Source organism: Gallinula chloropus, assembly GCF_964237585.1.
Source record: "Gallinula chloropus genome assembly, chromosome: 6".
Taxonomy (NCBI): Eukaryota; Metazoa; Chordata; class Aves; order Gruiformes; family Rallidae; genus Gallinula; species Gallinula chloropus.
In genome coordinates this window covers 914155-938967 of record NC_140091.1, presented here as the reverse complement: position 1 = coordinate 938967, position 24813 = coordinate 914155, and the positions used below count along the sequence as shown (strand labels likewise).

General features: G+C 49.1%; 1 protein-coding gene across 3 annotated transcripts; it reads left to right on the top strand.

Moving 5' to 3' along the window:
- The first annotated feature begins 1464 nt into the window (after positions 1-1464).
- Positions 1465-22838, top strand: SRSF11 (serine and arginine rich splicing factor 11). Of its 3 annotated transcripts, none has more exons than XM_084266468.1 (12): positions 1465-1607; positions 8076-8209; positions 12193-12302; positions 14139-14231; positions 15640-15689; positions 17209-17336; positions 18281-18362; positions 19248-19379; positions 19890-19979; positions 20571-20666; positions 21283-21421; positions 21529-22838. In XM_084266468.1, the coding sequence occupies exons 1-12, from the start codon at positions 1480-1482 to the stop codon at positions 21721-21723; spliced, it is 1377 nt and encodes a 458-aa protein (XP_084122594.1). In that variant the 5' UTR covers positions 1465-1479; the 3' UTR covers positions 21724-22838. The 3 variants fall into 3 exon arrangements, with proteins under 3 accessions (XP_084122594.1, XP_084122593.1, XP_084122595.1); XM_084266467.1 differs by having other exon boundaries at positions 21526-22838; XM_084266469.1 differs by lacking the exons at positions 1465-1607; positions 8076-8209 and adding an exon at positions 11645-11894 and having other exon boundaries at positions 21526-22838.
- Positions 22839-24813: the final 1975 nt, after the last annotated feature.

Sequence of the window (24813 nt, the reverse complement as noted above, 5' to 3'; positions counted from 1 at the left end):
TTTAATTAAACTTGCTGCTTTTCTTTCAGTCCAGAGTTTGCGAACCAAACAAGGTTCCAGACTGAAAGAGCCTGGCTGCCCACCAACGCCTGAGCTCACCAGACAGCCACTGCCACCTGATCTGTAAACCAGCCCCTCGTCTGCCCGATCCTGCTGGCTGCTGCTGGCCAGGGCTGCAGTGAAGGAGTTGTACACACCACATCTGTGGGTCAAACACTACCCTCGTTGAAAGAAACCACTTTTACTTGTAGTTCTGCTGAGCTTTAATTAATTAAGGCCCCAAACCCACATTGTGTATATAAGCACTACTCCAGCAGCAGCCACGCTCCAGGTATGAGCTCTTGACTGAGCATTTCAGCCTCATTAGCTCCTTACCACCGCCCTCTAATGCTCCCTTTCTCAGCCTCCTCTCTTTGGCTCACCAGGTAGCTCCCTAAGAAAACGCTGGGTATGTCAATCAAACAGTAAAAGCTGCACGGCTGGGAATGCCGGTTTGTGTGAAGCCTCTTGGCTACGGTCCTGTTTGTCACCCTAAGAGGAAGCTGGGCTTGGGAAGGGACAGGAGTTGAGCACGCTGAGGCAGCTTGGTCACAGGCAGAAATTACGGGGATGGATGGACAGGGCCGGGGCAGGGCCCAGCTGCCAGGAAGGAGCAGTACTCATCGCTGGGAGATCACATTTAGGAGCAAGTGCTGACGTGCAGCGGGACGCCAGCAGCACGCTCAGCGTTAATCGCAGCCAGCCCAGGCAACGCGTCTGCGTGAGCACACTCAGCCCGCCTTCCCTTAAGGCTTTGAAGGAGTCTGAAGGCCGAGCAGAACACCGCGGGCACGGCGCTGGCGGCCACGCCAGAGCCCGGCTGAGACCCCCGCCCCTCCTAACACCGGCCAGGAGCCCAGCCGGGCGCGCTCCTCGGCACAGGACAGCTCGGGGCCCACCCAGCCGGGCGCGCTCCCCGGCACAGAGGACAGCTCGGGGCCCGCCCCGCCCCGCCAGAGCCCTGAGGGCCCAAAGGACAGACCGGCCACAGCCCGCCAAGGCCTCGCCCGCCCCACCCGCCTCCCGCGCCCCCGCTCTGCGCCTGCGCCGCGCGTCCCGCGCGCGCGGGGCGGCGCCGCTTCCGTTCCCCCCCCCGCCACTTCCCCTCTTCCTCCGCGCGCGCGGGGGGGGGGGGGGGGGGAAGTCGGCTGCGCACGCGCCGGCGCCGCGCGTTCCCGGGAGGGGCCGGGGGCACGCGCGTGCGCACGCGCGGCCGCTGGGCGCCGCGAGCCGGCGTTGAGTCCGCGCGCTGCGCGCAGCGCGCCTGCGCGGTGGGCGGCGGCGGCGGGGGATTGTGGGATACTGCGGCCCAGGCAGGCTGGTGAGGCGGGCGGGCGGCCGGCGGCGGGAGCCCGGGCGAGGGGCGGCCGCGGGCAGCGGCTCGGGCCTAACGCGCTTCTTCCCCCCCCCGGTGTGTCTGTAGCAGCGGAGCGGGCGGCGATGGCTTCAGGCAGCGGCACCGACGTGATCCAGGTCACCAACGTCTCCCCCAGCGCCAGCTCCGAGCAGATGCGGACGCTCTTCGGCTTCCTCGGAAAGATCGAGGAGCTGCGCCTCTTCCCCCCCGAGTGAGTGCCGGCCCTTCCCCCCCCCCCCTTCCCCGAGAGCGCGGGCCCGGCCTCCGCCTCGCCTCGCCTCGCCGCGGCCCGGCCGCCGCCTCCGCCTTCCCCTCCCCCAGCGCAGGCCCTCGGCCCGCCTCCCGCCTCCATGGCGGCCGACGCGGGCTCCCGCCGCGGGGAGCCGGCCAGGCCCCGGGCTGCCCCCGCCCCCGGCCCGCCGCGGAGCGCGCCCGATGGGGAGGCGGCGAGGAGCCCTCCGGCCCGCGGGGTCAGCCGCGCCGTGCGCCTGTGCCCGGGGGGGGGGGTTGGGGGGGATCCCGGCCGGCTGAGTCGCAGCGAGCCGCTTTCTTCTGCCTCTGCCGTTTCCTTTCTTCTCAGATAGAGTTGCTGGGCGCCAGCGCCAGCGTTTGGACCTGTTCCAGGTGTAATTGCTCACGTAATTGCGTTATGCACGTATGTGGGGAAGAGGCCCAGGGTGTGATTGCATGCAGGGTTCCTCCAGGCAAATGCCCGTTTTCCTGTAGGGGTGGTTTGTTCGGGCTGGCTGGCTCCCCTCTGCCGTCTGGTTAACCTGCAGCACTGCACGGGGCCTGTGGGCACCTGGCCATAAAGCTAAAACTTGGATACACATACTCCTTTTTTATCAGGGCATGGAGGTACAGGGTGTGGGCAAATGGCCTTTAGCTGAAGGAAGGCAGATTTAGATCCCATAATTAGGAGAAATCCACCCCGGGGCAAAGAGGGGAGACCCTGGATCCCTGGCAGGGTCCAAAGCCAGGTTGGATGGGGCTTGGGGCACTTTGAGTTGGGAGGGGTGTCCCTGCCTGTGGCAGGGGGGCACTGAGGGGCGTCTGGGATCCCTCCCAGCCCAAACCAGCCTGGGGTTCTGTGACTCCTTGCAAAGAATCCTGAGCAAAATGGGCAGGTAATCACTAACATTGATTTTGGTCATGGCAGCTTGATGTGTTTTACAGCACCTAGTGCCCTTATGTATTGATCTTTTGTATTTTTATTATGTGAGTAAGAAGGTTTTTTAGCCAGGATGAACGAGGATTGTTTGATTGCAGAAAAATCAAAGAACACAGTCAATTACTTTAAATACCCAAAACTACTGGGATTTTTTTATTTACAAAAGAAAGCAAGCTATCACAACACATGCAATGCTTCTCCCCATCCCACCCCCTTCCCCTCTTGAGTCTGCAATCCCTGCTAGCACAAAACCAGGGGAATTCACCCAGCCTGCCAGCTGGTGGTATCTGCAAACACAGAACCTGTGTTTCTGGTGGTGGTGTGATTTCTTACTTCAGTTTTGTGTTGGAAATTGTTGTGTGGAAGGAAATGAAAGGTGGGTGTAGCTGAAATGGAGGGACAGCTCCAGACAGGAGGGTGGGGGTGTTGGTAGCTGGCATAATCACAAAATGACCAGGTTGGAAAAGACCTTTAGGATCATCAAGTCCAACCATACCTGTCTTCTACTGCACTTAGATGGCAGAACCATTAGTGCTCCACAGCCAGCAAAGTAACTCACCTTCAGAGAGATGCAGGTGTTGGATGTGCTGCTCTCTGTTTGAACATTTTGTCTCTTTTTCAAGGAGGGCTCTTAGAGGTGAATTCTGCTCCTGAAACTTTCTCATTTTGGATACATATATTAGCTAATCCATTAAAAAATGACTTTTGGGATATCAGAAAGAAGTACTGTACAACAGAAATCCCCAGAACCATAGCCTGACCCAGCAGCTCTGATTTTACCATCCCCCAGACTCTGTACACTCTGGATGGGGTTCCTCTGCACGAATGGGTCGTTGAATACTGACCCCACAGGACCCTCCTCAGAACAAGCATTGGATCTGCCTTGGGGTTGTGGGCTGGAGGGACATCTGTGGTGGAGCTGGGCTGTGGGAGGAGAAGAGATGGCTTCTGGGAGGCCTGTAACGGTAGGTACCTGCAGATCCCAGTCTTCAAGCCACATGTACTGGTTTGTATCCTGGTGTAAGTTTGTTTTCTGCTCAGACACCACGTGACTGCTGACTCCTGCCTCCTTTGTTCTGGCACTGGTGTTCTGGTTGTTCTGGTGTGACTGAGGTGTGTGTAAAGGCTGCTTGCCAAGGGAGGAAAGGCAACAAGGTGCCAGTAACTCATAGTCCAACATTTAGTCTAAATTCCTTTTGTATTTCAAACTCCTAAATGAAAGAGGATAATATATCTTCATCCCGTAGGGAGACTGTGAAGGACCCTTTAGTCTTTATGAATTGGCTGTATCTGTAGAAAAGCCACTGAAGAAATAGAGTAGCAGATACTGAACAGCCCTTGAAGTGAAGGAGATCAGGTCTCTTCATTCACCAGTGAATGTCTTGTTGGGCAAACAGCATTTGTGAGAACTGGATGAAGGGCTCTGCAGGTGATACTGGACCTGGCACTTGTGTGGACTGGGGCTGAGTTTGAGCCTTACTCTTTTAAGGAGGTGTGGAGTCATTTCCTTTGTGGTGTTGTCCATACAGAGATGCTGAGGGCTCAGGCACCTCTTTTATCTGTTTCTTCTAAAGCCTTTTCTGTTCCTTCTTGAAACTTCAGGTCCTGACTTTTCTGGTGATATTTATTCATTTGTTGAGGGGCTACAGGGCATAAATTAGAATTTCAAAATTCACTGCATAATCCAGATCTCTTTATGCCCCACATCATAATTGGATTCATTCTTGCACATAGGATTTTGTGAGCAATCAGTCCCATTTCTATTGCTCTGCCTTCTTGTTTGGCCTTTGTCTCATCTGCTCTGATTCTGCTGTCCCTTAGTAGCCCCTTATTCTTCCAGACTTCCCGAGCAGATACAACTTCCTGAGCTTCTCTACATCCTTGTTTATCTTTCCCTCCCCTCATCCACTTCCTTATCCCAGTTTATTTAATTGGCTTTTACATGTTTTATGTACACCTCTGCTTCATATTGCAGCTGTAATCCACAGCCAGCTCTGTGACTCCTTCTATTTCTCATCCCCAAACCCTTTGTTATCTCCTGCATTCCTCCAGCTCCACTGCCTGGTTCTTGCTGTAATTGTATTCATGTAACTTCAGCCATTGTGGTAGCCAGAAGTGAGAGGTGGAGGGTGTGGAAAATAAACAGTAAAGAGAAAGAAAGCCTGTGTTGTGTACACACACATCTATAAGAAGGATATATAGAAGCTGGTTCCAGCATATCCTGTTGAGCATCTGAAAACTGCCTTTCCATCCAAACCTCAGTTTCTGCTCTGAAACTCAGTGTCCTGGTTTGGCCAGGCTGGGGTTAACTCCTCCTGCAGCAGGGGTGGGATGCTGTGTCTGGTGTCAGGATGGAGCAGTGCTGGTAACACCCTGATGGTGTCAGTTGTGTCACAGTCAAGGACTTTCTCAGCTCTTCATATTTCTCTGTCCATGAGAAAGGAGGGTTGAAGCCAGGACAGGTGACCCAGACTGGCCAAAGGGGGTGTTCCATGGCAGTGACACCCTGCTCAGTGTAAAGGGGGCTGGGGGAAGGAGGAGGGGGCAGCTCCAGGACACACAGTTTTTGGGGGATGGTGGGTTCTGGGACGGCTCTGGGTGGCACAGCCTGAGCTGTGGGGTCGGTGGGAACCTGCACTGTGTGTCAGCAGCTTCAGAGATTTTCTGCTCTAAAGTCCTGTTGGAGTTGTGATATTTGATCTTTCTGCTATTCTAGTAAACTGTCCCTATCCCAACCCACGGGCTTTGGGTTTCTTGGTTTGGGGTTGTTATTTGCCCCTTCCTCTTCCCTTCCCTCCCTGCCCCCCCTCTTCTCCCCCTGCTCTTTTCCTTTAGAGAGCAGGCAGCTGTGTGGGTCTGGGCTCTCAGCTGGGGTAAAACCAGGACACTCAGGCACAAGAGGTCTTACACCACTGGTGTCTGCTAGAGAAGCCCATGTGCCCTCTGCTCTCCTTTCTAGAGATGAATGATCCCATCAGATCTTTACAGACAAAGAATTTTACCAAGAAAAAAAAGCACATCTGATGGAAAACAAGAGTCTGCAGAGCTAAAGCTTGACGAAATTAGGAGGGTGCTTAATAATGATTTCCTATGTTGCATGGCACAGTAATGTGTTGCCTTGTCTAATCCAGTTACACAGGGGTTCTGTTGGAATACCAGCACGAACTCGCAGAGGCCACTGGTAGTTTCTCTGCTGAGAAGAGGGTGACAACCTCTGTCTCCACCTGCAGCACGTGGGTTGGTTCTATTTGAGTGGTTTGGGTGGTTTCTTGTTATTCATTTATTTATTTATGTAGATCTGTTTCTTCCCACCCAAAGAACACAGTAATGTCGCAGACATTCATGGGCAGTCAGTTTATTCTGCCCTGACTTTACATCAGTAATAATGTTGATGTAAGTGGCAGAAATAGCCTTTAAAAAGAGAGATTTAATATTTAAGATGCAATGTGAGGGAACGTTGGTGGAGTGAGTAGTTGGAGGCTGGTTTTCCCTGCTCACCTGCTGTATTCAGGGTCAGCTGTACTTCAGAGCAGGTTCAGGCTCCAACCACAGCAACACAGTCCTTGTGTGTCTTGACATTCATTGGTGTTGGAGGGAGAGTTACTAAATTTTTCATCTCTGGTGAATCAGAATAAATGCCAGCCTTTTTTGGGGAACAGTTGGGAACATTCTGTTCCTGATGAATTTCACTCAACCACAGCTTGGATTTATTTTAAAAGCACATTTTTAAAAATGAAATGCACTGATTTATATTAAACTGCAGGCTGCATTAGCACAGCCTTGTGTATTTTCAGCTGGGTTTGTATTTTCAGCTAGCTGTGCAGCTTGGGATGGAGTGGTACTCATGTACCTAGGCAGTCACTGCCCTGTTGTGTGTTCCTGTAGACGTTTTAAGAATACCTGAAAAGATTATACTACACTTTTGTAAAACATTGTTTAACTTTTTAGAGCTTGGACCAGTCAGGCCATAACTCCTTAATTCACTTTAATAAAACCACAGTAGTACAATTTTAAACACTGACTGCTAATGCTTCTCTGGTTTCTGTGCAAAGGAGGTAAGAAGAGGCACCATTTGGGCAAGCTGCTGTGTCTTGGTAGACACAAAAGAGCTAGTAGTGTCACTTTATTCCTCTGCCATTTATCACTACAGTTTTACTTTGCAATTTATTAAACCTGTGAGATGTTGCACGCTGGGGACGATTCTGATTTTTATATTGTAAAAGCTGCAGTGTGGTTTCACTGTCAGATTAAATTCAAAATAGATCAAAGTGTGACCTGGTTGATGTTCAGGGCAGTTCTTGAGCTTGTGTCAGTTGAGGCTGCCCAGGGAGGGGCTGAGTCACCTTCCCTGGATGTGTTTAATAAAAGGGGAGATGAGGTGCTCAGGGATCTGGTTTAGCTCAGGATGGGAGTGGTTGGACTTGGTGATCTGTAAAGGTTTTTTCCAACCTGGTGATTCTGAGTCTTGAGCCTGTGCTCAGTGGTGGTGACAGCTGGGTAGGTTTTGGCATTTGCACAGACAAAAGAGCTCTGACATGTTGGTCTTGATGCCATTCTCTGTTCTCCTGAATTCTGACAACTCCACGCTTCCAGAGCTTAAAGATTTCATCAGTGTTCTTCAACCCAGCTCCAGTGGGTTTGGCAGTGGGAGGCATGTGGAGGAGCTCCTCTTAGAGCTGTGCCTGGGAGTATAGTTAGTAAAGAGCTGTGGAGCTTTGTGTTCAGTTGGGCTGCTGCTGAATGCCAGGGGTGTGTTGAGCAGAGCACATCCCTCTGGAATGACCTGGGGGGGGTTCTGTGTGTGTGAGAAAGTGTGGTGAAGTCTGGCCTGGAAGCTTTTATGAAATTGTGTTGATAAGTAAAATCATAGTGATCTTTTAAGGGTTATCTTATTTCATAGAATCCCAGCCTGGTCTGGGTTGGAAGGGACCCCAAGGGTCCCAGAGCTCCAGCCCCCTGCCACAGGCAGGGACACCAACCTCCAGGCCTGGAGCTACACAAGGTTGCCCAGGGCCCCAGCCAACCTGGCCTGGAACACCCCCAGGGATGGGGCACCCACCCCCTCTCTGGGCAGCCCCTTCCAGCCCCTCACCTTCTTTGTTTCCTAATTTATCTTAGTAATTAAACAGAGTGTGAAACCACTGGTGGTGTCACCTTATCTGGTATTCATGGTGGGTTATGTTTCACCTTTCCTGAGCAAAGCTGTTCTTTGTCTCCTCCTCTCAGAGAGCAGGACAGCTTGCTTGCATTTAGGTGACTGCTCACAGGTAACACATAGTAGAGTTAATATCCTGTTACAGATGAGTGAAGACATCTGTTTCTGCAACTTCCCAGTGAATTGGCTTAATTGAGTGTGACTTTGTACCTGTGGCCATGCAGGAGGGGTTTGGTACAGAACCTGGAGCAGTGCTCTTGCACAGAGGAGATCCCACCCACCTGGGGCTGGAAGCTGATGGTCTCAGGCTGGGTTTGCTCCCTCAGAGTAACGTCTCCCTCTCTCTCTTGCAGTGACTCTCCTTTGCCCGTCTCGTCGCGCGTGTGTTTTGTAAAGTTCCACGACCCCGACTCGGCCGTTGTGGCGCAGCACCTGACAAACACTGTGTTCGTTGACAGAGCCTTGATAGTCGTTCCCTATGCAGAAGGTTTGTGACTTGTTTAATGGCCTATGAAGCCACCCTGTGATGGCATTTTATTCCAGTGTAGCTCACAGAAGTGAGGATTAGTGCAATGCCAGGCATGCTAGCTACTCACCTTTTGAAACCCTTGGTATATTGCCATTGGCCCATGGATTAAATAATCTCTGTAAACCTAGTGGCACTGAGGGAAAATGCAAAGTTCACCTCTTACTGGGTTTGTGTGTCTCTTTAAGTTCAGGATATTAACGTTTTAGGCAGAATTACTTGCAAATTTTGCTCTTTATGAGACGTTTTCCTCAACAGAGTTATGCAAATGGGTCACTGACACATTTTAAGAAAATCTTGCTGTAATAACTAAGTGCTTGCCACTCTCACATAGGCATAAATCTCTTCATGAGAACGGTTCCTCCCTCCCTGAGGAGAGTAGGTTAACCTCTCTGTGAGCTGCTGCTGCTGCCTTCAGCAGGGAACACCCCTGAGAAGGCACTGGCTCCCCTTCTGAAGCCCAATATACCAAGGGTTTGAATAATTATGGTGTAATTTGAAAGTGAGATCTTCCAAGAGGTGCCAAATGGGCACTGGTACTAGTTTTTTATTCCAAGTTTTCTTGTTCATCCTTGATATATTTGATAGAATTTCACTAAATAATAAACTCTTCTCTCTGTTATTTGTGTGTGTGATTTTTGTAGTGGAGAAGGCAAATGCAAAGCCCTTCCAGATGACTGAAAAACAGTGGGTCCTCTGCAGCTACAGGGGATTCTAGACATTAACTAAAGGCCAGCAAGCACTCAAGTCCCCAAGTGTTTTCCTGGTGTAACCACTTGTTAACTACATTTTCTCTTCTTCTTTTTATTTTTACATTTTAGGGTGTAATTTGAAAGGCAATGAGCAGGGTTTTTGGAACTTACCTTAAAAACAAAGTGCTGAGAAGACACCTCTTCTTACAGAAGTCTTATTAAACTCTTCTAGACTTGCTTTAGAAGTAACTGATTTCCATTGTACTGTTTCTTGATTTACTTCTGAAATAATGGATTTTCCCAGATCGCTTGAATTAAGTAAAACCTCTGCAGATTAAGTCGTGCTGCCGTAAGAAATGTAGTTCATGGCCTGGGTCCAGCCCTGTAATGAAGACATTGTAATGCTGTAGGCAGTCTGTGGAGGCCTGGGGAGCTGTCTTATCTTTGTATTCCTTAAAAGATACGGATACTTAATTTCTGGAAGGTAGGACTCTGACCTTTGACTGAGACGTGCTGCTTTTTGGGAGCCTGGAGCACATTCTGAAACTGCTGTTGAGTTCCTGCTTCTCCTCCCACTAGTATAGGTACAGTAGCATAGCTGAAAGGCATCTTGTCCTCCTCTTTGCATTAAAGCACGATAGAGTCCCTCTGAATTAGCACTGAAGTGTTCTCCAAGGCCTGTGGTGAAGAATGCCAGTGTCTGACTTCTCCAATAAGGACAAACCCACTTTTCTCTTTGTCAGTCTGACTTTGTCCATTGTGCTTGATGGTGGATGAACCTGGCACACAGAGAAATCTGCCCAGTAGTTTTGGTTCAGATTGTGTAAAGAGAATAAAATGAATCAAGCAGAATAACTCTAACAGGCCTGTTTAAATGGAGGAGCTCCTCATGGGCTGGTCCTTGTGGTGGTCTAGTGGTTGATGGCTTTGGCACGATGATGTGGCATATCACAAGAGATATGTTGAGCCAATAACAGTATGCCCCCTGGTTTTGCAATCATATGTCTGTACTGGAGCATAGTTTACCCAGCAAATGCTGTCTGCCAGGGTCCCAATTCAACAAGCTACTTAAGCACGATTCAGCAAGAGCCTTAAAAGCCTAGTGAAACTGCTCATGTGCTTAAAGCCAGGCAGATGCTTAACTACTGTGCTGAACTGGGCCCTTTCTTATTTTCTATTGTGATGAATTCTGTCTTAATATTATTGCCTGTCACTAAAGTGAATGTTTATTATCTGTCTAGTGCAATAATTACCCCCTATATCACAAGCTCCCTCCAGTTTTAGCACACACAGACATTTTGGTGTTGGCTGTTGCTTTGTGTTCTAGAACTAAACACAAAGTCTACGGTAAGGTTTAGTATTTGTCATTTTCACTGTGATATTCCTAGATTTGGAAGGAACTCTTTTATCTTAAAAGATGGCTGGGGGGGATATTTAGGTTCTTTGGTTAATGTTTGTTTCTTTTGTCTGTTTCTTTTTCTTTCATTTCTACACATTCATGCAGTATTTCATGGTTCTAACAAAGCAGCAGTAAAAAAAGCTCTTGAAGCATGAAAATTAACTGGTGAGGGGCCTCATTGCTTTTTTTTACAAAAATTGTAGTTTATTTATTTCTAAATACTTTTTAAAAAAAACAATTAGAGGATCAGATGCATGATTTTTTTTTTTTAATGGATGCAGATCTTCTATGAAGGTGTCTCAAGATAAGTCTGAGGATTTGTATTTAGATGCCAGAAATGTTGTAGTTGCACTAATTTGAAATGTTTAGATATAATTGATAAATATCCTCTGAGACATAATTTTGCATGCAAAATGACCCCATAATCTCTCTGTAGGTATGTTAATATATTTATGCATTAATGCCCTTTATCTAAATGACCTTTTTCCCCCCCTCTCCCTCCATAACTTTGGGTATCTAAATTGATGACAGCTCAATGACACAAGCAAGATAACAGTGCTGTGTATGATACATTTGTTTATGTTATCGGCACTTCTCAGTATAGGTGGAAGGAACCATTACCTTTATTTAACAGTGGTTTTTCTTTTTTGTTGTTGTGTTTTACAGTTCTTTTCCCTGGTTCAGCCTGAACTATATACCAGGCCCTGCTGAAAATACCACCCAACAGTTTTCTTCTGCAGCTTATCCAGTTTCTCTTAAGTGCCCTGTACATATTGTATGTTTTATGATGAGATGCAGTTTCTTAATATGTATTGCAGAAACACTACTGGTATTTGCAAATATATAGTAAAATTGTTTTATTGAACTCTCATTTTGGGGGCTTGGGCACATTAACAAATTAATCCATCTGTATAGGGCTTTTGCTGTTGGATAGAGTAAAAAAAAAAAAATACCTAATAATTACTTGTTTTGTAGTAGGACCCTTAAAATTCTATGTGCAGAGCAGGCAGTAAAGTAAGACTCTTGTCTTAGTTGGCTGCAAGATTTTGGGCCAGAAGTTTCTTCTGCAGTGGCAGTATGTAGCAGCATTCTTGGTACAATAAGCATGGCACATATTGGAACAAATGCATTTTACTGCACAGGTAAGGCATGTGCCACCATGTACTGTATGTATGCACCCATCCTCCCACAGACACACGTCCACAGCGTGTCTTTGAAGACCTGCAGAGACTTTTCATTGCCATTTGACAAGTCAGCAAAAGCCCTACGCTTGATTCAACCCAAATACAAAAGATATTTCCATACCTTCTCTCTTTTAAGTTTGACAAAATTTGTGTGGTAGGTGTAAAAGAAAACATAGTGAACTGTACCATATTATTAACCCCTAAATCAAACTTTTTTTGTCTTGTGTATCTTGATTTTTCTGTGTGCTTTGTAGTGAAGCAGCCGACACGAGTCGTTGTTCATAAAACAGCTTTTGAAAGTTGAGAGCACACCCCTGGAGAACCGACTGTGCTTGCTTACGTTTGGTTCATGACTTAAAAATCGAGTACAGGTGATGAAATCTTGGCAGTGTTAACAAAAAAGTAGTGTGTATTGTGCTATTCTTTTGCTCTAGAAACTTAACCATTTGTAGAGAAAAAGGAACAGTCAAATTTTCACACATTGAAGTTTCATTCTGACAAAAAATAATTAATGATAAATATTAATAGCCATCAAGCTTTGTATTTTAGCCAACATAAGTACTTTCAACAAACTCAGGTGGTGTTTCAGGGAGACATTTTCTGGGTGTATTTGTGTATTTTCTGCCTTTGAAACGGGATGCACTCTAATGCAAGGCTGTTTCTCTGCAGGAGTTATTCCTGATGAGACTAAGGCTTTGTCTCTCTTGGCACCAGCTAATGCTGTGGCAGGTCTGCTGCCTGGAGGTGGACTCCTACCGACTCCCAACCCACTTTCTCAGGTAAGCCTTTGGTAGCCTGAAGTGTTTCAGGACAAACAGATGCCTGGCACGTGTTAGCCTCTATCCCTTGATAGGTTGTCACAGCTCTCTGGTAGGAGTTGTGGCAGAATGGGGATAAAATGCTAGATAGGATACTTCTGTTTCCCCAATACTGATGTTTCTGCTCTCTCAGTGGTGCTGTGTTTCCCTCTCTCACATCCCTCTTTTAGCCAGTGACAAGCAGTAGAGATCTCAGGGGTTCTAAATTCATGAAGCTCAAGGAGCTGGTGTGCTGTGGAGATACCTTCAGTTAGTACCCCAGCTGTACACAGTAGCCTGGGTCTGCTTTCTGACTAAATACACAAGAATTTGTGTGAAAGATGATCAGTAAGAACAGCACATTGTGGGAAATGTTCTGTTAGAGAACAGAGGACCAGCGTGCAAGAGGCAAATTAATTAAAGCTCCACTAATTCTGCCATCCTCAGATCTGCAGCTCCAGCTCCTGCTTAGCTCTTCTTTGTGTAGCTTCTGCTACGATTTCTGATTGCATGAGAGATACACTTGCCATTGAGATGTTAAGAAGGCCTCTTTAGACTTTTCCCTCTACATGTGGTTAAAGTTTAACTTTGAAACTCAAGGAAAGGGATGGAAGAAGCAAATACCATCTTAAAGATTCCTCTCACCAAAAACTGTATGTATATCAATTCCTGGAAGTGATAGTTGAGCCACCTTGATTTTAGTCCTGTCACTCTGGATCCCAGCCTCCTCCCAGCCCACTGATGATAGAATTTATTTAATGCGCCCATTTTAGGGGTTTACTTTGTTTCAAACACACCTTCAAAGCTTGTTTCACAGCTCCTTTTGACCATGACTGGGAGCTGGGTGTCTAACTTGGTAAAAACAAGTTAAGAGCTGCAGTTTCTGTTCACAAAATTGGGATGTGGGAACGTGGCTTTTCCTTCTGAGGCTGCAGGGAGTTACAGAGACCACTGGAACACTTGTCAAAAAGTGGAAGGTTCAGCTCCTGCTTTGCTGGCTCTGGAGCTCATCAGGCCCTTTTGTGAATGACTCTGTGAGCTTGATGCAGACAGCTCAAAACTAAGTTCTCTGCTGGCACAGTGGGTTGAACTGGCTGACACATGGGTCCCAAGTGCAGTTGGGAGGCAGTGAGAAGGAAGGAAGGGAGAGTGAGACCTCAGCAGCAGCTCAGCATTTAATTAACGTGAGGTCCCGTGGGGTTGAGCACAGCCTGTGTTCTGCTTCAGCCTGCATTTCGGTCATCTCTCTTGAAATGGCCAAAAGCCAAGCTCTCTTCTGAGGCTTCTAGTCTGACTTCCTTAAATTCACCCTGTGCCATCATCCTGCTTTATCCTTCCAGGAGCTTTTCAGCCCATTTGCCAGCTCTAACCACATCTGAGAAATTTGCAGAGACACAATAATACCCTGGTGCCCTTCAACAAAAGCCCGTGTTCATTTCAATCCTGAACTGACTTAGATATGCAGTAGTTGGCTCAGAGACTCACAATAAATATTTTAACACTAGAAAAGGGTTTAATTTTAAACTGTTTCTTGAATGTGGTGGAGTGTTTCTCTTGATCCCTTTTCCCCCTGCCCATCGGGATGCAGACGAGACGATTTCACGTTAGAATGTTTCTAGGAGAAAAGTCTTTGGTGTTCTAAGCTTTGGAGTGGCTGAAGAAGGAAAACTGCAGTACCCTCACTGAGCTCACCATAGTGTGCCTGTGGGGTGAAACTGAAGTAAAACCCAGTTCAGGTTTCCCATGCCTGACGCTTGGGAACCTCCCAGCCTGCTGCCCGCGGAGCCTGGCGCTGTCTGACTGCTGTCTCTGTTGCAGATTGGTGCTGTTCCTTTAGCTGCTTTAGGAGCTCCTGCTCTTGATCCTGCCCTAGCTGCTCTTGGGCTTCCTGGAGCAAACTTAAACTCTCAGGTACGTCCCACATTCTGAATTGTTCTTATCCCTGGCACTGACCTAGTCTGACAAATCTCAGTGATGCTCCTGGTGTTTGTGAGTATAGTAACGAGCTGAAGGTCTGGAAATCCTGTGCCATGAAGCATTTTAAAAAGTGCACTTCTGCTGCTTCCTTTTGTGGTTTTAAAAATAAATCTCATTTGTATCAGTTTGAAAAACCCAGTGACTGATTTTTCTGAGCACCAGTTTGGAATCAATAGTACCTGTAGGAGAGTGGAACAATACCCCAGAAGGACCTAAAGATAATGGGGAGCTGATAATGAAATACTTCAAATCTGTGTCACTGTCAGGCTCTGAACCTCTCTTGTACTTACCCTAAAAATAATTGTTACGCTTCCTATTGTAGGTGTAGGAAACACTGAGGAGAGCTTTGTTAGGCTCCATGGTCTTTTTAAAACAGAGTCAAAAAAAGACTCTAAGTTACACTGTGTGGAATGTTGAGTTAAAATTTAAGACATATAATTAAGAATAATACAAGAATATATATTAGGAACCAAATACTGTGGTGAGGACATGTTTTACAGGGACATACTGGGTTTGTGTGGCAAGGTTTTGGGAGCAGGAGGCTCCAGGGGTGGCTTCTGTTACAAGAAGTATTAATAATGGAATAATTAGTAGCAATAATTCAATGCATTGCTAGGAAATCCATCATTTAGCAGTCTCTTCCTGCATGCTGTGTGGAGTAAGAGGCAGATAATGGTGGTAAGGAAACAGCAAGTGGAAGAAACAGGCATTCTGGGTGGTGGGTGGTGGAGAAATGCACTTTTGGGGTGAAGGAGCTTCCTTTGATGGTCACTGCAGCTGATTGTGACAGACTCCTGGGGCTTGGTGCATGCCTGCTGCTGTGCAAGGAAGATTAGAGGGGAGAAAACATTTTCCTGTTGATGTCCCACTGGTACAGGAAGAGACCAGTTGGAAAAATACCTGGATTTTCCTAAGAGCTGTAAAATTAATCTTCTGTGGAATTTTTAGAGTAAAGAGGCTCTTGCTTATTGTTCATAAATGGACACTGAGGGCTTCCCATGGACAGGCAACCTAGTTCTCTAGTGACACCTCTGTCCTCTTGAAGTAAAGGAGAAATAACTGGTAAATCCCAGAAGGGTGGCTTGGCTTTGAAGGGCTTGGATTCTGTCTGGGAAAGAGCTGAATTTTGGGCAAAGTACCTCAGCACCCCTGAAATGTGATTGTTCACACCCTCCCCACCATCCACAAGTTCAAAACCACGTGCCTTTTCACCTGTAACCTCTCAGGGGTGCTGGGTTCATCAGAGAGGCTTTGTGCTGTGGCCACTGCTGAGGGTGCGTTCAAGGAAGGTAACTTTTAAATGTCTTCCAACATGATTTTAACTTACATTTTTCTCTCTCAGTCTCTTGCAGCAGATCAACTGCTGAAACTTATGAGCACAGTGGATCCAAAGTAAGCTTCAGTCTTTACAAGTACTGGTACTATGCCTGGTCTTGGGAATGTCTGTGGTGATGCTCTGGTCTTTCTCCTGCTGGATCTCAGTAGGGTTGGAGCACACTGGTGTCTTGGGGATCTCGTGCAGACTCTTGTCTGTGGTAGGGAGGAGGAGTGGGGGGAATGAAGATGGTTCAGCCTTGAATCTCTGGGACTTCATTCACTTTGGTAAAAAGCAAACACAGGGTGTTTGTGTAAAGGTGCTGAGAGCCGTTAGGTCTGCAGGGCTGGAGTGACAGGGCTGGGGGTGGGAGCGAGCTGAGATCCATGACTCCTGTGGAAGGCAGCAGTGAAAGGGCCTGGGTGCTGGGTGACAGCAGAAGACACGGTGCCTTAGTAGTTGGCAGAAAAAGGGAGCAAGTAGCAGTTGAGTCACCTTCCCTGGGTGTGTTTAAAAAAAGGGTAGATTGGGTGCTCAGGGATCTGGTTTAGCATAGGGCAGGAATGGACTTGTTGAGCTTCAAGGGCTTCTCCAACCTGGGGATTCTGTCCAAGCACAAGTATTTGCCAATTTGTATTTCACTGTTCAGGGAAAAAACTCAATTTTGTTCCAGATAGCTTGGCACAGGACAGGCAGCGTGGCCGGGCACGGCTCTCCCTGTGCCCCCTGCCACGCGATGGGGAGAGCTGGTGGGCACAGCAGCAGCTGCAAAGTGTCCTGAGCAGAAAGAACACCCCCTGCCTCAGGAAGCCCTGTTGCTGGGGATGGCAGGAAGCTCTGGAGAGAGTTCTTTCAGCTTTGGGAAGGTAGAGCAGCGTGTGCCTGCCCCACCACCGTGTTAGCTAAACCGGGTTCTCCTCCCCCTGCTTGGCTGTCGGGGGCTCTGAAGCGTCAGAGCTGTCTGGCCTGTTCCAGGGATGAGGCTGTGAAGGTCATCTGGCTTTGCTTTGAGCTCTGTGCCAGCATATTGATCTGTTTGAAATGGACATTCCTGTAAGCAGGGAATGATCCCTGATGGAACAGAAGAGTCACCCAGACAGTGGATTAGCTCAACACCAGTCGGGTGTATTGGGTGCACCCAGGCGGCGTCAGAGCCACCTCACAGAACACATCTCCTGAGCTGGAATCCAGTCACTGTTTGTAGGCTTCTCTCTGTGGCTCCCCACTGTGTAGTGTTCTGCTTCCCATGGAGCTGCTCTTTCAGCTGATGAGAATGGAAACTGTGCTGTACAAAAACTGTTCTGAGAAGTGTCATTAGAAACACATCAGTGTGTGACAGCACAGACCTTCCTGCTGCTTACAGGGCACTGGAAGGAACTCCCAGAGCTGCAGGTGCTAGTATCTCCTGCCATGGTTTGCAGCACAGATACCATGTCCTAGACCTACTCCTGTTAGCTGAGTGGTGACACAATGGTGACAGAACACAGGCAGGTCCTGGCTCACTGAGACCAGTCGCTTTGAATAGGCTGAGAATGGAAGAGTGTGTTTCTTGAGGGTGTCAGCACAGAATTTCTAAAATCCTTGTGTATTTTCCAGGTTGAACCATGTAGCTGCAGGTCTTGTTTCACCAAGTCTGAAATCAGATACCTCCAGTAAAGAAATAGAAGAAGCCATGAAGAGAGTACGAGAAGCACAGTCCTTAATTTCTGCTGCTATCGAGCCAGGTAACTGCATCCCAGAATAGCTCCTTCAGGTCAGGGTGGAGTTCTGATAAAAGCTGATGGTCTGCAGAGCATTGGCTCAATGCTTCCATGTTCTGCAGTGACCTGATCTATAGGTGACAGGGTTTTACTTGCCCTGCAGTGTGAATGCTGTGTGTGTCCTGCAGAATGATGCAGGGAATTAATGATCACTTGTTTTTCCCAACATTCACTTGATTTGGAAGCTGGGAAAAGCTTGGGCTTCCTCTGCTGGAAGTTCACACTGCCATCCCTGAGGTTTCATTGGAAACAGCAAGTGGCTTAACCCCTTGGCTCCCTAGGGATGTTTGTTCTTGGGGATGCCTTCCTCCCTGTTAATTCCCAGGCTGTGGAGGTGTGTAAAGGCTTTGATTGTAGATGTTGTTCTGGAACAAGATGCAACACTTTATCCACAGATGTCACATCCACCAAATCTGAGCAGCAGGAACTGAAAATGCAGTTTTGCAGCCTCCAGGAAAGAACAGAGCTCCTGTTCTGTTGTTACACTGGAAAAATGTGTGGATTATTTTGATTGAGGCTTTTGTGGGGGATTCAGAGCAATAATTTGAGAGATTCTTTATCCCTTCACAAAACAGCAGAGACCTGAGATATTTAACAAGACTTTCCACTGCCCTGCAGCTGTCATCTTCTAACTGACTTCTGATAAAAACATTTTCTGGGGTTTGACTCAGTTTTATACAACCTTCATGTTGGTTTTGTCACAGGTCTGCCTTTGCTGTGCTCATTCTTTGTGTCAGCTTTTGAGGAAAAGGATGGATAAACCTTAATTTCAAATGTCAAAGGATTCCTTACCTTTCCCTTACTTATATCTGTAGCATGAAGCTCTCAACATCCTTTTTTAATGAAATCTTTCTCAATACTGAAATAACATTTGTTTTTTTCCCTGGGCTTTTCCTTTGTAACTCCAGACAAAAAAGATGAAAAAAGAAGGCATTCAAGGTCTAGGTCACGCTCAAGGAGGAGGAGGACACCTTCTTCATCTAGACACAGGTCAGTTAGCTTATTTGCTTTTAAAAAAAACCCAAAACATCCACGTGGCTGCAACCATTCCTTCAAAAATCCTTCAGCTCCTCTGCAGGAAGGGGGCTGGTGGAGGCATCGTTGCCCTTTGACATCTATGTGCTGCCATTTTCTCTCCTAGGCAGACTCACTGTGACTCCTCTGCTGTTTTCCTTTGTAATCAGCAGAGGGGTGGCAGCAGGGACAGGGAGGGGATTGTCCCTCTCTGCTCTGCCCTCCCCAGCTGGAATCCTGTGTCCAGAGCTGGGGCCCCAGGACAAGGAAGATGTGGGGCTGGTGGAGAGGGGTCAGAGGAGCCCCGGAGATGCTCAGAGGGCTGGAGCAGCTCTAGGGAGAGAGGCTGAGGGAGCTGGGCTGGGTCAGCCTGGAGAAGAGAAGGCTGTGGGGGGACCTCACTGCAGCCTCCCAGTCCCTGAAGGGACCCCAGGAACAGGAGGGGAATCAGCTTGTTAAAGGGCAGAGACTGGCAGGACAAGGGGCTGGAGTGAAGCTGGAGGAGGGAAGGGGGAGAGGAGAGACTGGGGGGAAGTTCTTTGCAGAGAGAGTGGTGAGGGGCTGGAAGGGGCTGCCCAGAGAGGGGGTGGGTGCCCCATCCCTGGGGGTGTCCAAGGCCAGGTTGGCTGGGGCCCTGGGCAACCTTGTGTAGCTCCAGGCTGGAGGTTGGTGTCCCTGCCTGTGGCAGGGGGTTGGAGCTCTGTGACCCTTGGGGTCCCTTCTAACCCAGGCCATTCTATGATTCTTTTCTCTGTGTGCTATATCCCTGTGCATCACAATACCCTTAGCCCTGAGCACATGGGTTTGAGGGGCCTGTCAGAATTCCCTGTGTGTAACTGCCATGTCCCATGTGCTGTGCAGACGGTCGAGGAGCAGATCGAGGAGACGCTCCCATTCGAAGTCGAGGAGCAGGAGGCGATCGAAAAGTCCGAGGCGAAGAAGATCCCATTCCAGAGAGAGAAGCAGGAGGTCCAGGAGCACGTCCAAAACCAGGTAATTCTCCAGCCAGTCTCTGCTCTTTACTGGAAGTTCAATTGTTAAATGTTGGTGTTTAATTAAGCACCAGAAAACCCCACAAGCAAAACATCTGGGGCAGGATGAAGCAGTGGCTTTTTAAAGTCCCGGTCTCTTGTCATGTCCTCCAGCGTTACGTTATGCTTGCCCTGCACATGTGTGCAGTTAGCTCTGTAAGGACGTGTACTGTGCTTTTCTGAAGAGCTGACAGACACAGCAGGCATTAGCTGAATCATTCAGCAGCTGTCTTTGGGAAGCAGGAAGTGTGAGCATCCAGACTGGCAGGTTTTGAGCTGGTTTCTGCTTTGCTGTAGATAATTGTAATCGTTGTCTCCATTAATAGAGCACAACTGGCCCCAGAAATGCCAGCCAGTGTGTGCCAGCCAGTGCAGTGCTTGTCTCATTTGTTCTGCTGTGTAGCTGAAGTAGTGAATGCTGCTTGAGCAGTGTGGAAATGACTTAAACCCAAAATCTGTGTTTTCCTAAAAGGGATAAAAAGAAAGAAGAGAAAGAAAAGAAACGTTCCAAAACTCCCCCCAAAAGCTACAGCACAACCAGACGATCGAGAAGCACAAGCAGGTACAGGAATGGGGAAGTTTTCCTTGGGCTCTGTTTCCAGCATGCTGGATGATCCCCTTCAGTAGGAAGAACGTTCTTGAGTGAGGCAGGATGCTGATTGTGTCATGGATGTGTTGGGGATCTGCATGTGTCCTCTCTCTACCTATGTCTCTGAGGTGGTTCCCCCTCCCCATGCTGTGATTCTCTGGAGGTGTTTGGGCTTAGAATAGTTTCTGCTTGCTCTGTGTCAGAGAATGGGGCTTGGGGGTGGCTGCTGAACTCTCTATTTAGTCATAAATGAGGATGCAAAATGCATGCCACTGTTTTGTAAAACAACTTCCAAGATTAGCCTGCAGTACTGACAAGAGCAGGCTGGTGTGTGTCTGTGTGCAGTGAGAGCTGGGATCCCTCACGCAGTCTCAGCTTGCAGTTTGTTCATGGAGGGGGAGTAACTTGGTGAGCAGCTGTGTGGGCTTTGCAGCGCTGCTCGTAGTACTGTGTTAACATCAGAGGTGTTCAGCGCCTCCTGGGCAGTGCTGGGCTTGGAGCCAGGGCTGTCTGTGCAGCTTTGGAAAGGTAAGAAACCCCCCACACTGGATCTGTTCCCTGCAGAGAAAGACGACGCAGGAGAAGCCGGAGCGGAACGCGGTCACCTAAAAAGCCCAGGTCTCCGAAGAGGAAAATGTCCCGGTCCCCATCTCCACGCAGGTCAGGGAGCTGCTGGGCTGGGGGAGCTGCTGGGCTGGGGCAGGGGCTGGCTGGGAGCTGCAGCAGTGGCCTCGGGGCTGCTCTGGAGGGGGCAGGGGTCTGCCTGCTTCCTTACCTGTGGCTTGGCCTCCAGAGGGTCGATTGTCATTTAATTGGTGTCAGGCACAGAGCTGCTGTCTCCGTGCCAGAGATACCCGAGCCTGAGGGGAGGGGGGTACCTGAGGTCCTGGCCCATCTGGCTCTGACAGCAGGAGTCAGCCAGCTTTGGCTGACTGGGGTTTTGGGGTCCTGCTCCCAGGCTGGGGAACCCAAGGCACTCCCTCCTGAAGCACTGTAGCGTTGCTGCTCCTGACCTGGTGCTGCTTAGGCTTGGCTTGGTGGTGGTGGCTGCTGCAGAGCCCAGATGCAGGGATGTGGGGTGTTCACTGAGAGCGAGTGGTGTGGTGGGGGTGGGAACTACCTGGGCTTTAAGGCCCCTTCCAGCCCAGCCTGGGATCTGAGCTGCACGCTGCCCTTCCTCCCTGGGGTGTGGAATGAGCTGCAGGACGTGGTCTGTGTCCCAGTGAGGGAACAGCGTGCTCACGGTTTTCATTCCTGTACATGCTTCTCATTGTAGACACAAAAAGGAAAAGAAGAAGGATAAAGACAAGGAGAGAAGTAGAGATGAGAGGGAGAGATCCACAAGCAAGAAAAAAAAGAGCAAAGACAAGGAGAAGGATCGGGACCGGAAATCTGAGAGCGATAAGGATGTGAAAGTATGTTTAATAACCTGCCTACCTCCCTGCCCGGCCCCAGCGCTGCCCTACCCCCCGGGGGCTTGGGGAGAGAGTTTTACCTTTGTTGTTCTATCCTGGCAAAGCAGGTCACAAGGGATTATGATGAAGAGGAGCAAGGGTATGACAGCGAGAAGGAGAAGAAGGAGGAGAAGAAGATGGCAGACTCGTCCTCCCCCAAAGGAAAGGATTCTGGCGCTGACAAGGGCAGCGGGGATTCAGCGAGGGAGTCCAAAGTAAACGGGGATGATCATCATGAAGAGGACATGGACATGAGTGACTGAGGTTTGCCTTGCAGTGCCCGCAGCTGCAGACGTGCATCAGTGTCATTCCTGTGTGATTCTTTTATGCTGTACTTGTTAATCCTAAATCTAGATGTATACAGCTCTGAGCTATACCTGGTTTGTAAATCTCCTGATACTAACTCACATCCAAAGCTTTGTAGAGAGGTAACCATCCTTGTTCTGGCCGAAAGGGATTGCGTAGCCAAGCGATTCTTACTAACTTGGTGATGCTTCAAGCAACAGTAAAAAGCTGCATGCATCTCCAGCAGGCATGGACTGTTTGTTGTATGATCTCCTTTAGTAAATCAGCTCACCTATGATAGTGTTTCTAGAATTTGATTCATTGCAGTACTAGAGCAGTATAGGGAATGCACTGACTGCATGGTGATTGTGGCAGAAACATCCTCAACGTTCTACAGCCCTACGGTGGATCTACTGAAGGGTCTGAAGTGCGACCGCGCACGACAAGGACGGGACGTGGGACAGAAAGATTCTGATAGCGCTGGGGGGTCTGGTTCCTTTTGAAGCCGTGTGGCTGGGGGTGGTTTGGTCTCTCTTGGTTTTCCCAGTGGGTTTTGTTCAGCTTTGACAAAATTAAAATGCACTGACCTTTTTGAGGGCTTTATTTTTTAAATCTCTCGGTTCAAATCCATCTCGGGCAGTTGTAGTGGCTCCAGCTTCTCTTCTCCAGCCCTGGGAAGGGAAGCTCTCCGCTTGATCAGCGCCCAGCGATTAAAGGTTGATTTGTGCAGTTCTCATAACCCAGGTTGTTTCCTTTGTTCAGGAGCTGAACACGTCACAAAAAGGTAGTGCATTTTAAAACTGACCTTCGTATGCTTTTAAAAGCAAGTCTACTTGATAATGTACTTTTTACTTGATCTCAAGTTGTATAAACTACTAAACTTGTGTTTACTGTCACTGCAGTAGTAATCTTATGCACACAGTGATTCCATGTTATATGCAAAGTAGTTAGGCAAGCTGTTTTCTTAGTTACAGAAGTTCAAGAGCTTTTACTTTTGTGCAGGTAAAAAGACAGAAGTAGGCTACAGTCTGTGCCATGTTGATGTACAGTTTCTGAAATTGTTTTACAAAACTTTGATAATAAAACCCTTAAACTTCCACTCCTGTTCCTGGAAACCTCTGCTGGTGCTTCTTTCCACCCCTGAGCATGGGAGATGGTGCCTCAGTTGTTTGGAGTACAGGTTTTTCTTCAGCTCCCTCTTTTAAAAGGACCAGGACAGCTCCCTGCCTTCAGGACCCTGTTCCAAGCTGCTCTTCCAGCTCCAGGTGAGTGTGTTCACTAAAGGAAGTTCCTTGGCTTTGGGGAAGGGGCTGAGGTGGGGATCGGGTCAGACTCTGGGACAAGCTCCTCTGCAACAAAATATGTGTGTAAATTGTATTTTCACTGAAATAGGAAGGGGGGGCTGGCAGAGACGGGCAGCAGTGAGTGTGTGTGTGTATTGAGCAGGCTGTTGTGTCAGCTCAATCTGCTGCTTTAAACTGAGCTGTGGCATGAAACTGCACGTGGGGCCTGAGCATCTCAGCTCTGGGGAGGTGCAGCCCCGTCTCCAACTGCCCCTTTGCCCAGGTGTGCACAGGGAGTCGCTGCCTGGGTGTGCACAGTCACTTCTAGAGCTTGTGGGAAGGTAAATCCTGGGTGTTCTGTCAGGAAGGAGAGGTGTGTGTCACACAGCCTGGGTGGGGCTTCTGTTTCTGGTGGAGACACAGTGCTCGTAATACCTGGAGGTAGCTGAGGTGCCCCTGTCCTTGCAGAGGGACAGCCCTTGGTTGGTGCCGTTAGGGGATTTGTGTGCAGAGCACAGTGCAGCCCGATCCACAGCGAGGAAGCTGAACCTTGTTCCAGTCCTGGGTGTGTGGACAGAGCAGATGTCCCCTCACACCTCTGCACTGCCTGAGGAGCTCAATCCGGAGCCAGCAGCTGCTCCCAGCTGGAGGGGTTTGACCCAGAGCTGCCCCTGGCTGCAGCTGGGCGATGGAATTTGCCAGGGCCCAGGCAGCAGCGTCTGGCTGGGGCAGCACCCATGGGTGCAGCTTGGTGGCCTCAGGAGTGTGGCTGTGCTGAACTGCAGCAATTGAGTCATCAGGGTCTGAAGGGTGAGTGAAAGTGGTTTCCTGGTTTCACTGCTGGGGCCAAGCTGCCCCCAAAGGTGGGCGATGGGGTGGCTGGCTGGAGAGGGGTGGCCAGGAACCTCAGGTGAAGGAGATGCTTGGGGGCTGTGAGGCTGCTCTGGATGGAACCTCTGAACAGCTGCTGTTCAGAAAGGAGACATTTCCTCTCTGAGAGAGCAGTTGGACATCGGAACAGGCTGCCCAGGGGGTGGTGGAGTCACCGTCCCTCAGGGTGCTCAAGGGAAGGTCGTGTGAGGCACTCGGGGACGTGGGTCAGTGGGGGATGGCTGGGTGAGATGATGCTGGGGACTCCTGGCAGGGCTTGGGCTGTGGCACAGGGGACAGTGTATGCGGAAGGAAAGGGTCTTGCTCAGTCCTTCCTCAGCAACCTCCCTGGCCTGGGTTCCCCTTTCTGCACTTCCCCAGGGCCACAGTACAGTGTTCAGTGTTGCAGCAGTGTGAGGGCTGCAGCTGGTCACTCACTGAGCTGGCCAGAGCCTGGTAACTCCTTACCCTTATAAACACAGGATTTTAAAGTCAGCAACCCCTTAACTGGAGCAGGATGCTGGATCTCCCCCTGCACTCACCTGCTGATGCTGGGGGGAAGGCAGACAAAAACCCCAGACCCCCCCAAACCCTTCTCCAAGGTAAAATGGCCCTGCCCAGGTGCCAGGTGCTCACCCTGTGCTCAGAGCCTGTTCTGCAACCCCACCATCTGAGCTTGTTACTCAGAGGAGGTAAAACTAGTGTACAGGTCTGTCTGTCTCCCTCCCTCCCTTCAGGGTAGGCATCTCTAAACAATCCAGCTCTCTGGAAGGGCCAGGAGCTGCTCCACCACCTCCTGCCACAGGGTACCAGAGTCCAGTAACACCTGGAGCTCTGTGGGGGCCAAGAGCAGCCTGTGAGGAAACAAAGGGGTTGAAGCACTAAAGGCCCCTGTGAGCCCTTGAGCCCTCCCCT

Excerpts from the sequence above, each read along its gene's own strand:
- SRSF11 (XM_084266467.1), top strand. The coding sequence starts at position 1,480 with ATGGCTTCAGGCAGCGGCACCGACGTGATCCAGGTCACCAACGTCTCC. Across the intron at positions 8,210-12,192 it reads AGTCGTTCCCTATGCAGAAG|GAGTTATTCCTGATGAGACT; the intron begins GTTTGTGACTTG and ends GTTTCTCTGCAG. Across the intron at positions 12,303-14,138 it reads CTCCCAACCCACTTTCTCAG|ATTGGTGCTGTTCCTTTAGC; the intron begins GTAAGCCTTTGG and ends TCTCTGTTGCAG.